The 13460-nt window shown below is 37.3% G+C and overlaps 2 protein-coding genes across 2 annotated transcripts in view; both read left to right on the top strand.

Annotated features, from left to right (window-relative positions):
- Window positions 1–4393, top strand: part of LOC136861051 (aminopeptidase N-like) — a 119580-nt gene extending 115187 nt beyond the window's left edge. Inside the window, exon 12 of the mRNA XM_067138797.2 lies at window positions 4019–4393. Within this exon, the coding sequence (XP_066994898.2) occupies window positions 4019–4317 (299 nt within the window). The 3' untranslated portion in view covers window positions 4318–4393. The remainder of the gene's footprint in view (window positions 1–4018) is intronic.
- The window catches only part of LOC136861067 (endoplasmic reticulum aminopeptidase 1-like), a 39280-nt gene continuing 30150 nt past the window's right edge, over window positions 4331–13460 (top strand). Inside the window, exon 1 of the mRNA XM_067138798.2 lies at window positions 4331–4421. The gene's annotated coding sequence lies outside the window, so the exon portion shown is untranslated. The remainder of the gene's footprint in view (window positions 4422–13460) is intronic.

Raw genomic sequence — 13460 nt, 5'->3', positions numbered from 1 at the left:
GATGGGTACCCGTCCAAAGCAAAGTCAAGTCAAAAAGCATGATGGCACAACATTTCAAGAAACATACCCCAGGGGGTAAATCTTCGGATAAATCCCTCGTCGTGAATGCCACGGCGGACGAGTCTCGTTCGCATTCTGGGGGAGACTCGACATCATGCAAGAGACGAGTCGGAGTGTCTCGGTGTACCCCGAAGAGTCAAAAACTCAGGCCAAAATCTAAAACCTTTCTAGCCACTTTCAACATAAATTCACTTACACAAACTGGCAAGCTGAAAACCCTCACCAAAGCTCTTCACGAAAATCAGATATCCATAATGGCCCTACAGGAAACAAGGTACCCAGATGAAAAGATTTTTGAATCCGAAGGCTACCGATTTTTCAAGAGCAAAGCGCAAAGAGAAATCCTCAATGGAGCTGTGATGTTTGGAACAGCGTTTGCTGTTAGAACCAAGATCCTTAAATCGGTTGCAAATTTCGAACCTGTGAATGACAGATTGTCTATACTCACAATTAAATGCGCGAACAAAACCTACGCCCTAGTTAACGCACATGCTCCTACAAACGATAAGAACAAGTCTGATCCAGACGAAGTTGATAATTTCTGGGACCTACTGGATGAAAAAATTAAACAAAATCCCCAAACACCATGTCAAGCTTCTTTTGGGTGACTTCAATGCCCAACTAGGTCGTGAACAGAAGTACAAGAAAGTTATAGGAAATTACCCTGCTCACAAAAGAACCAATCCCAACGGCAAAAGATTGGTGTCCATTTGCGAAAATCACAACCTGCAGGTCATGTTGACCCACTTTCGCCATCTACCCAGAAAGCAAATGACTTGGCTTCTCCCGTCCAACCTCTCGGAGAGTTCCAAATTGATCATGTTGCAATCTCGAGGAGAAACAGCCCTGAGATTATGAATGTCAAGGTAAAGAAAGGCATCAATGTGGCCTCAGATCATTATATGTCTCTTATCAAATTCAAACCAATTCCCGCAAACACAAGGAAGACAACTAAACAGATCACACGCTTCAACAATGATAAACTTCGGCAAAGGGTCAAGGAGTTCCAGGAGAAGGCTAGACCAAATGACTGTGACTTTAACAATGCCAAAAGTCTCCTTGTTGAGGCCACCAAAGACGTTGCAGAAATCAAGAGAAGCAAAAAGCATGCCTGGTGGAATAGTACCTGCGAATCAGTCCTCCAAGAAAGACTCAATGCGTGGAAACAGTACTACTCTACGAAATCAGAAAATGATTGGGAAACCTACAAAATCCAACGTGCCCAAGCAGCTAGGGTGTTCAGAACTGAAAAACGTAAATACAAAAAATCTCTCATTGAAAAGATAGAACAAAACTTTAGAAAGAATGAAAGCAGAGAGTACTACAGAACCTTCAAACGCAAACTCACTGGCTATAAACCAGCATCTCTATGCTTTGAGCGAAAGGATGGCACACTGGCGACGTCAAATGAAGAAAATTGCAGCATTCTGGCAGATTACTTCAAGAATTTACTTAATTGCTCTAAACCGCAAAGCGCCATTGAGACCAAGGAACCCTTACTCAGGTACCCAGATTCCAGACCACCCGACAGAGATGAAATCAAGTGCCACATTGCCCGTCTCAAAAATAACAAAGCGCCGGGGGAAGACTCAGTAGTAGCAGAACTATGGAAATATGCCCCAGAAGAATCACTTGATATCTTGCAAAAGCAAATAGAAGAAATTTGGAACAAGGAGACCCTACCCGAAGATTGGAAAATAGCTTTGATCCATCCATTACACAAAAAAGGCAGCATGAAGAACATCAACAACTACAGAGGAATATCTTTGCTACCCGTGACTTACAAAATTCTATCACTTGCCATCCTGGAGCGTTTGGAAGCACAAGTCGAACATCAAATAGGTGAATACCAAGGAGGGTTCAGAAAAGGTCGCTCAACAGCTGAACAGATTCAAAATCTCAAAACGATCATCAGATATTGTACACTAAGGTCCAAGCAGTATGTGTCTGTCTTTGTGGACTTTAAGAAAGCGTACGATTCCATTGACCGGGAAGTCCTGCTAAACATCTTAAATGAATTTGGAGTTGATTTGAAACTGCTGGCATTAATTAGAGCCACCCTGACCGATACAAATTCCAAGGTGAAGTTCCACGGATGTCTCTCGCATTCCTTTGACATCAAAACAGGAGTCCGACAAGGTGATGGGCTATCCCCGATACTCTTCAACTGTGTTCTTGAAAAGATCATCAGAACATGGCGGGTGAGATTACAGGAAACCAACTACAGTCCATTGAGAATAGGAACCAAATCCAAGGGGATTGCAACAGACTGCTTAGCATTTGCCGATGATATTGCTGTTCTCTCAAACGACATAGAAACCGCTAGAGCTGAAGTTGAAATTTTAAAGGAAATTGCCGAACAAACTGGTTTGCAGATATCATTTGAGAAAACAGAAGTAATGACTAACATCAAAGAGGCTCCACCAAAACTTCATACAAAATACGGGGACATCACCCGAGTAGACAAATTCAAATACCTGGATGAGATCATCATGAAAAATGGACTGGACAAAGAAGCACTTCAGGAGCGAGTACGCAAACTGGAAATAGCCTACCAAACATCCCGCACAATCTACAACAAAAAATGCCTTTCCCAAAACACCAAGATACGTCACTATGAAACAGTTCTGAAGCCAGTAGTTCTATACGCATCCGAAACCCTGTCTCTAAATGCCAACAAAGGACTCCTTGAAAAACTGGAGAAAAGAGAACGCAAAATTGTGAGAGGAATCTTGGGATCAAAGTACAGAAATGGAATCCATCAAAAGAGATCCAACAAGGAAGTCTACAGCAAAATAGAGAAAATTACCGACACAATCAGAAAAAGACGGGCATGATTTTATGGTCATATGAAAAGAATGGACGGAGGAAAGTTAATTAAAGAAATCTTTCACTTTTTTGATTCAAACCCCAAAACCACAATTCCCTGGTTTAGAAATACCAAAGAAGACCTGCAAATGCTACATATATCAGCTGAAGACGCCCTCAATAGAGATCTCTTCCGCAAGAAAATATTAACAAACGGGCTAAACCGAGACGAGCAACCAAAGAGAAGACACGGTGCCCCTTGGACAGTGGAGCGTAAGCAGGCCCACTCACAAAGAATGAGGGAAATTTGGGCTCTAAAGAAGGCAAAGTTCACTGTCAAGTGCAACAAGACTTAACGTGGTCCTTGATGGCCCCAGCGAATTATATATATATATATATAATAATAATAATAATAATAATAATAATAATAATAATAATAATAATAATAATAATAATAATAATATAATAATAATAATAATAATAATAATAATAATAATAATAATAATAATAATAATAATAATAATAATAATAATAATAATAATCATAATATGGCCTAAGCTATTGTGTGCAGACATTTTAATTTGATGACTTTGGCTGTCTGGTCATCAATTTTGATGTTCCATTTTAGTCTAGGCCTACTAGATGGCAGAGTAAACCAAATCTCTCTTGGCCATCTAAGGCAGAAATTTAATGAATTTTGTAGGGTGAACACGAAATGTGTCACTTGCTGACATCGTACAACATGAAGTGTTGAATGGACATTTTTCTGCCCTTCAAACATCAGACGACCTCTGCCAGGTTTGAACCCACTATCTTGGGATTCGGATGCAGACTGCTGATCCAAAGAGGCAGCAACCATTAACAGAAAATATTGCTCATGCTGTGTGGCATTTTCAACAATAACAGCATTGCGCTTTTGTGACCTTGAAGTGGGATAGGTTCCTTGTAAGTACAGTGCTGCTCACAAATCTTAATTTTCTACAGTACTTTGAAAATATAGACAGAAAATTTGTATTGACTCTCCTTTTAACTGTACAGAGCTTTATATTGTATTTGTATCACTGAGGAACTTAACTTACAACTCAGTAAAATTTCTCTCTCTGTCTTAAATTACTTCCGTGTTGTCTAAACTAATTTCTATAATTTGCAGGGATGTTCATTGTCAATTATGACTCCAATAATTGGAATATGCTGGCAGAGTATTTGACGGCCTCTGGAGCAGGAGACGGACAGCTGTTAATCCCTAGCGCTACTCGTGCCAAGCTACTTCACAATGCTTGGTATCTGGCCCTAGGGGGAAGACTGGACTTCGCTACAGCCCTTAATATGACTCTCTTTCTCAGAACAGAGACAGAGGTTCCTGTGTGGAAATCATTGTCTCAGATATATTTTACAGTCTCTTGGAAACTAGTTGGAACAAGTGCAGAAACCAAGTTTGATGTAAGTTGAACTAATTAACAGAGACAGAGGTTCCTGTGTGGAAATCATTGTCTCAGATATATTTTACAGTCTCTTGGAAACTAGTTGGAACAAGTGCAGAAACCAAGTTTGATGTAAGTTGAACTAATTTAGATCTAGCTTTATATATGGAACTAGCAATTACCTGTGGCTTCGCTCGCATGGATTACTTAATATGATCAAAGTAATTGTTCCTCGGCATTGTACTAAGACATTATCTGAAAATTACTAAAGTATAAAAATTCACTCAAAAATTGAGTTATATTACCCCAAAAATTCTTTGTAAACCATGTTTGTGGTATTACCTTTTGAGGCTAAGGCGACCATGCGACATAGAACTGTACATGTGAGAAACAGTCTTCTCTCAATTCGAAAAAATAAATGCATGTTTCATTATTTTTATAGGAGATTCCAAGTACCCATTCCCACATCTGTAACATCTTCAGTTTTTGAGATATACATATCTTGTAATATTCATAAGTATCCCCATAAATAGAATTCAACCCATTCATCAGTCCTTCCCCCCATGATCTAAGTGTATATTCTGAAAATAAAAATACATGTTTCTTTATTTTCAAATCAAAAATCAAAATCTCTTTATTTGCAAATGAGGTGTCTACCTCGGTGGCAAATGGTACACTAAAATACATTATTGTCAAGCACTAAATATTAAATTAACAAGAGAAGAAAACTTTTCCTATAATACAATATTATACAATTTACGCTAACAATGTTTTCTATTAAACACACAGCTCATCCTTAATAAATTTATATTGTTTACAAAATTCTACTTATAATATATCCTGTCCTACTTACAAATATAGTCAACTGATATACAGTATGTGGAATTACTTCAAATGATACTATACAACTGGTATAACATTAATATTTACATTGCATTTATTTATTTACTTTTTTTTTTTACCCGTTCTGGATCCTAAGTAGCATAACGACCTGCTGCGTCTTAACCAGAGCCCCTTTTGCCACCACTTTTCAGAGTTCCTGAAGGGCCTTCACAGCTACCGTAGCGGTCCCAGGGCCCTCGAAGTCCCCACTGTACTTCACCCCTACAGGCAGTCCCCTACTTTGGCTGTCCAAACTCCTTAGACCAGGGGATGGAATTAATTTATTCACACACATTTTTTTTTATATACAATAACCTGCACTGGTCGAATGCCCTCTAATATTTCATTTATTTTCCCTGTTGCTGTTTATTCTCTTCTTGAATATCTGTACAGATTTTGGAAAAGGATCAAACACTACCCCTGGTAAACTGTTCCACTCCTTCACACCCTTCCCAATGAATGAAAATTTACCCCAATCGCTTCTGCTAAAATTCCTTCTAATTTTATATTTGTGGTCAGTCCTGCCGATATAATTATTTTCCAACTGAAGCCTCTCACGGATATCTCCCCATGCTTCTTCTCCTGTATAGGCTCTATATAATCCTGTAAGTCTAGTTTTCTCCCTTCTCTTACTTAAAGTTTCCCACCCAAGTTCCTTTAACATTTCTGATACACTACTCTTTCTCCTGAAATCCCCTGTTACAAATCTTGCTGCTTTCCTCTGCACACTATCTATTTCTTTTATTAGGTATTCTTGGTGAGGATCCCAAAACACTGTTTGCATATTCCAATAATGGACGAACCATACTCAAGTAACTTTTTTCTTTTAATTCTTTGTTGCATCCTTTAAGTAGCCTCATTATGACATGTAATGATCTGTATGCTTTCCCAACAATGTCATCAATATGACCCTTCCAGTGCAAATTACTTTCAAATCTCACACCTAAGTATTTGCACTTGCCTTCTTTTGGGATAACTACCTCATCCAAAGTATATTCAAATTCAGTTTTAAAGCTCCTGTTTGTAAAAGTTGTAACAGTTGATTTGCCTCCATTAACCTTCATATTATTTTCTTCAACCCATTGTTGGATACTTTCAAGGTCCCTTTGTAATTCTGAACAATCCTCAATGTTGTTTATTTCTCTATAAACAATTATGTCATCTGCATACAATCTTATTTTTGATGTTATATTGTTCCCTAAATCATTTGCGTATATTAAGAAAAGTAACGGACCGATTATACTACCCTGTGCAATTCCCTTCCAAACTTTCTCTTCCTGAGATACATTATTTCCTACTTTGACTTTCTGAACCCTTGAATTTAGAAATGCTTTTATCCAACGTGTAACCCTTACGTCCAATCCTATTCCCTCCAATTTCTTTAATAATATTCCATGTTCCACTCTATCAAAGGCTTTGGAAAGATCTATGGCTATGCAATCTAACTGACCTCCTGAATCCAACTGATCTGATATGTCCTGCTGAAATCCCACCAGTTGTGCCTCACAAGAAAATTTCTTTCTAAATCCATACTGGCTCCTCATGAACCAATTTTTATCATCACATATCCCTCTGATGTACTTCGATATTAAACTCTCCAGAATTTTACAAACTATACTGGTCAGGCTGATTGGTCTGTAGTTCTCTGGTTTCCTTTTATCACCCTTTCCTTTATAAATTGGTATTATTATAGATTCCTTCCATTCCTTTGGTATTACACTATTATTTATGACATAGTCAAAGAGAAATTTTAAATAAGGCACTATGTACCACCCCATTGTCTTTAATACCTCCCCAGTAATTTGATCACTCCCTGCTGCTTTTCCTTGCTGAAGCAGTTGGATTTCACTGAAAATATCTTCGTTTGTGAATGAGAAGCTTCTTGTTTCCCTCTGTCTCTCTCCCTCTCTATCTTCTGTTTCGGTTTCCAACTCTTGACAATCATCTACTGAATCTCTAAATTCCCTACTAAATAGGTTTGCTTTCTCAGTATCTGTTAAATAGTGTTCACCCCCTTCTCCCACCATTGTAGGAATTTGGATTCCTTTTCCTTTTTGATTCCTGATATATGAATACAGCTTTTTCCATTTCCCTTTGTGGTCATTACCCTCTTGAAGTATGCCATTCATATAATTCTCTTTTGCTTCCTTTTTCACTCTATTCAGTTCCCTCATTAGCTGTTTTCTAGTTTCTCTACTCTCCCTACCCTCTTTGATTTTCCTGTTTACTATTCTACATTTTCTTTTTAATTTTCTTATTTCCCTTGTATAATAAACAGGGTCTGAGGTCATTTTACCCTTCTTAACAGGTACAAATCTCTTCTCTCCTTCCCAAATAATTCCTTTAAATTTAGCCCAAAGTGTATCCACGTTACTCCCTTCACTAATCCAACAACTGAATTGTGAGTTAAGGTAAGTCCCAAATTCATCAACTTTAGTTTTTCTGTACAATTTCTTGTCTTGTGTAACCCTCTTATTAAGCCTTTTTGGTACGAGTCCTACATCCATTATTACAGCCTTATGGTCTCCTATTCCTTCAATTACCTCAGTTTTATCAACAATTTCCCATGGTTTAACCAAGAATACATCTAAGATGTTATTGAGACGAGTCGGTTCTTGTACTACTTGTGTAAATCCTCCCTCCCAAATTAACTTATTTGCCAGTTTCTGTTCATGGGCTTCACTTGCAGCTCCTTTCCATTCAACTTCAGGCAAATTTAGATCTCCCCCAATTATTACCATATCATTATTATTGTTTTTACAAGTATAATCTATTAGTTTTTCAAAGATTTCCATGTCTCTTTCCTCTCTTCCAGGCCTGTATGTTCCTATAATTCCCACCTCCTTCATATTATCACAAACTAATTTTATCCCTAATATTTCATCCCTTTCATCGGTAAACCATTCATGTGAACAGTAAGTTTCCTTCACCAGAATAAACACCCCCCCTCCCTTTTTATCTCCTCGGTCTCTACGATAGACTGTGTACCCTTCTGGAAATACTTCTCTATTACCCACCCCTTCTTTCAACCACGATTCCACTCCTATCACCACATCAGTCTCATAAGATTTAAAGGAGATTCCAAATATCAATTTTCTCGTCTGTAACATTTTCAGTTTTTAAGATATAAGTATCCTCATAAAAAACAATTCAACTATTTTTCACTTCATTTTACCGCCTGTTAAGTGCCTTCTCTGAAAACAAAAACGTACAGGTTCCTGTATTTTTTTTGCTATTTGATTTATGTCACACCGACACAGATAGGACTTATGGCGACGATGAGACAGGAAAGGCCTAGGTATGGGAAGGAAGCGTCCATGGCCTTAATTAAAGTACAGCCCCAGCATTTGCCTGGTGTGAAAATGGGAAACCATGGAAAACCATCTTCAGGGCTGCCGACAGTTGGGTTCGAACCCACTATCTCCCGGGTGCAACCTCACAGCTGCGCGCTCCTAACCGCATGGCTAACTCGCCCGGTCCTGTATTTTTAAAGGACCTTCCAAATACCAAGTCTCTTGTCTCTAACATGTGAAGTTTTTGACATATAATGTAGATATACCGGTATTCATTTTAAAAATTCACCCGCTTTTCCAATTCTTTTCAGCCCCGGAACTGCAATTTCCTAAACAAAAAAAATACGTGTTTCATTATTTTTAAAGGAAATTCAAAATACCAGCTTTCACGTCTATAACAGCTTTAGTTTTTAAGGTAAATTATCCTCATAAACATATTTCAACTCCTTACTTACTTACTTATTTTCAACCCCACACCCCTTATGTTGATTTTCCGAAAAAAAAAAATGCGTGTTTTTTTCATTTTTAAAGGATATTCCAAATACTAATTTCCATGTCTGTAACATCTTCAGTTTTTGATATGTAAGTATACTCATAAAAGTAATTCAACTCCATTTTCACCCCCCTTCCTATCCGTTAAGTTGGTTCACCCTCCCCTAAAGTACGTGTTTCTTCATTTTTAAAAGAGATTCCAAAAACCAATTTTGACGTTAAATATTTTTAGTTTTTGAGATATAAGTATCCTCACACAAAGAATTCACCTAATTTTTCAATTAATTCACCCTCCTTAAGTGGATTTTCGGAAGACAAAAGAACACGCGTTTCTTTACTTTGAAAGAAGTTTCCAAATACAAATGTTCAAGCCTCTAACATGTTCATTTTTTGAGATAAAAGTATCGTCATAAAAATAATTCAATTCCTTTCTCACTCGAGCCCGTTAAGTTGATTTTCCCATGCTCAAAAAAAGCATGTTTCTTTATTTTTTAAAGGTGATTCCAAATACAAATTTTCCCATGTGTAACCTTAACTTTTTCAGATACAGTGGAACCTTGGATTGCGAGTATAATTCGTTCCGGCAACATGCTCATAATCCAAATCGCTCGTATATCAAAGCAAATTTTCCCATAAGAAACTATTGAAACTCGGATGATTCGTCCACAACACAAGCCCACAAAAACATTTATTCGCATAACATTTCTAAAACAAAATATAACATAAAACAATTAAACTGCACTTTACCTTACAATAGAATAATTGTTGGTGTGAGGGAATCTCAGTTGAAGTGAGAGATTCCATTGACTTTTCCTCCTCCTCATCCTCGGACGAGATCTCCATAACCTCCTCCTGTTGTAGACGTAGACTTGTTATAAAATCTCGCTATATCAGCCACTCGCATACCTCGTTCGTGTTTTTCGATCATTTCCTTCATAAATTCCATTGTAATCATCTCCTTCATCCGACCGAATTCCTTTTTAGCCTTCTTTTCGTTCACAGGGCCCATCGTTGCAGAACAGTTATATCACTAACGACAGAAACAAAACATGTACACTCGTATGGTGTTGACTATGTGAGCGAGGCATGCCAACTGAAGTCCAGCGCGGGAAATGATTACACACACTTTCCCAGGAAAGAGAGTGGCAGGGGGAGGGGAAAACAAAGGCACAGGGGAGGTGGAAACGTACGTACATGTGACGCTCGTACTGCGAAAACTCACTCGCTTATCAAGTTACAATTTATTTAAAATGTTTGCTCGTTTTGCAAAACACTCGTAGACCAAGTTACTCGCAATCCAAGGTTCCACTGTATAAGTTACTTCATAAAAACTGTTAAATTTTTCACTACCTTTCATCCTCCCTAAAAGCGAATTTTCCAAAAAACAACAAACTGGTTTCATTATTTATAAAGGAACTTCCATATGCCAATTATCATGAATGTAACATCTTCAGTTTTGAGATATATGTATCCTCATAAAAAGGAATAAACTTCTTTTTCACCACCCCCGCCCCCTAGTTGATTTCTCACCCCCTCAAAATGTGCGTTTCTTTATTTTTAAAGGAGATTCCTAATACTAATTTTCACGTCGGTAACATTTTTAGTTTTTGAGATATAAGTATCCTCATACAAATAATTCAACTAATATTTCAATTATTTCCCTCCTCCCCAAAGTGGATTTTCCAAATACAAAAGATTACGTATTTCTTTACCTTGAAAGAAAATTCCAAATACCAATTTTCATGTCTGTAACATCTTCAGGTAAAGCATTTGATAGAGTGGATCATGGGAGACTACTGGCAAAAATGAGTGCAATTGGACTAGACAAAAGAGTGACTGAATGGGTTGCTATATTTCTAGAAAATAGATCTCAGAGAATTAGAGTACGTGAAGCTTTATCTGACCCTGTAAAAATTAAGAGGGGAATTCCTCAAGGCAGTATTATCGGACCTTTATATTTTCTTATATATATATATAAATGATATGAGTAAAGGAGTGGAATCGAAGGTAAGGCTTTTTGCGGATGATGTTATTCTCTATAGAGTGATAAATAAATTACAAGATTGTGAGCAACTGCAACGTGACCTCGAAAATGTTGTGAGATGGACAGCAGGCAATGGTATGTTGATAAACGGGGTTAAAAGTCAGGTTGTGAGTTTCACAAGTAGGAAAAGTCCTCTCAGTTTTAATTACTGCGTTGATGGGGTGAAAGTTCCTTTTGGGGATCATTGTAAGTATCTAGGTGTTAATATAAGGAAAGATCTTCATTGGGGTAATCACATAAATGGGATTGTAAATAAAGGGTACAGATCTCTGCACATGGTTATGAGGGTGTTTAGGGGTTGTAGTAAGGATGTAAAGGAGAGTGCATATAAGTCTCTGGTAAGACCCCAACTAGAGTATGGTTCCAGTGTATGGGACCCTCACCAGGATTACCTGATTCAAGAACTGGAAAAAATCCAAAGGAAAGCAGCTTGATTTGTTCTGGGCGATTTCCGACAAAAGAGCAGCGTTACAAAAATGTTGCAATGTTTGGGTTGGGAAGAATTGAGAGAAAGAAGAAGAGCTGCTCGACTAAGTGGTATGTTCCGGGCTGTCAAAGGAGAGATGGCGTGGAATGACATTAGTAGACGAATAAGTTTGAATGGTGTTTATAAAAGTAGGAAAGATCACAATATGAAGATAAAGTTGGAATTCAAGAGGACAAACTGGGGCAAATATTCATTTATAGGAAGGGGAGTTAGGGATTGGAATAACTTACCAAGAAAGATGTTCAATGAATTTCCAATTTCTTTGAAATCATTTAGGAAAAGGCTAGGAAAACAACAAATAGGGAATCTGCCACCTGGGCGACTGCCCTAAATGCAGATCAGTATTGATTGATTGATTGATTGATTGATTGATTGATTGATTGATTGATTGATTGATTGATTGATTGATTGATTGATTGATTGATTGATCCTCATGAAAAGAATTCAACTCCTTTTTCACTCCACCCCCACCCGTTAAGTTGGTTTCGTCCCACCCAAAATAAGCGTGCTTCTTTATTTTTAAAGTAGATTCCAAATGCCAATTTCCACATCTGCAATCTTCAGTTTTGATATATAAGTTTCTCCAGAAAAAGAATTCAATTTTTTTTACTTCCTTTCACACTCCCCACTCAAGTGAATTTTCCAAAAACAAACAGTAACCGTTTCTTTAAAACAGCATCCAAATACCAATTATCACGACTGTAAAATCTTCAGTTTTTGAGATATATGTATCCATGTAAACGGAATTCATCTCCGTTTTCATCCCCCTCTACTAAGTTGATTCCAAAACTAAATATGTGATTCTTTATTTTTAAAGGAGATTTCAAATACCAGTTTTCACGTTTGTAACACCTTTAGATTTTTTGGTATACGACTATATACACATTCTCATACAAATAATTCAACTAGATTTTCAATTCTCCCCCCCCCCCCCATTAAGGGTATTTCCCCCCCAAAAAAGAATACATGTTTCCTTATTTTTAAAGGAGATTCCAAATACCAGTTTTCACATCAGCAACATGTTAAGTTTCTGAGATATACTGTAGATACACTTATTTTAAAATTTCACCCTCTTTTTCAGTTCCCCTTAAGTGGATTTTCCAAAAAAAATATTTGTGTTTCTTTACTTTTACAGGAAATTACAAATACCAGTATTCAAATCTGTGATATGTCACATATCTGAGATAATTTGTAGATATAGTTTTTTTTAATCCACCCCGTTTGTAACTCCTGTTCACCCCCTACTCATCAGATTATCCAAAAACGCAAAAATACGCATTTCTTTATTTTCAAAGGAGATTTCAAATTTCAATTTTCATGTCTGTAACATCTTCAGTTTCTGAGATATAAGTCTCCTCATAAAAGGTGTTCAACCAATTTTCCCCCATTTTTCACTCCCCTTAATGGGTTTTTCAAAAACAAAAAAATGTGTGTTTGTTTATTTTCAAAGGAGATTCCAAATACCAATTTTTACGCCTATAAACTTTTAGGTTTTTGAGTTATACAGTAGATATCCTCATTTTAAAAATTACCCCCATCCCCTTAACGACAGAATATCCAAAAATCCTCTCTTAGCGAGCACCTGCATGTTTATATGAATGTATTCCCAAAATTTCATTTCTTTACATCCAGTAGTTTTGGCTCGGCGATGATAAATCAAAAACATATCAGATGTAAGGCTTTTCAGGCATTTGCTCTATTAACCAGTGTTTCGTCTTAGGTCTGACACTAGACTCTTCAGAGTGGGATGGGTCAGACCCTACCCACTGACGCTGGGTGTATGCAGGTGAACTTATCAGAAGCCTATATAAGAGGCACAGTCTGATAATTGCATACGGGAGATAAATCTCCACAATGGAATTATTGCCCGCCTAGCAATTCCGAATGGAAAATTCTAAATTCCCATGGAGGGAATTAGATATTTTTCACCAATAGAGCATGTCAAAAACATATCAGATGTAAGGCTTTTCAGG

Source organism: Anabrus simplex, chromosome 1 (genome assembly GCF_040414725.1).
Source record: "Anabrus simplex isolate iqAnaSimp1 chromosome 1, ASM4041472v1, whole genome shotgun sequence".
In the NCBI taxonomy this organism is placed as follows: Eukaryota; Metazoa; Arthropoda; class Insecta; order Orthoptera; family Tettigoniidae; genus Anabrus; species Anabrus simplex.
The sequence above is the reverse complement of the archived record's forward strand: the minus strand, read 5'-3'. Positions and strand labels throughout refer to the sequence as shown.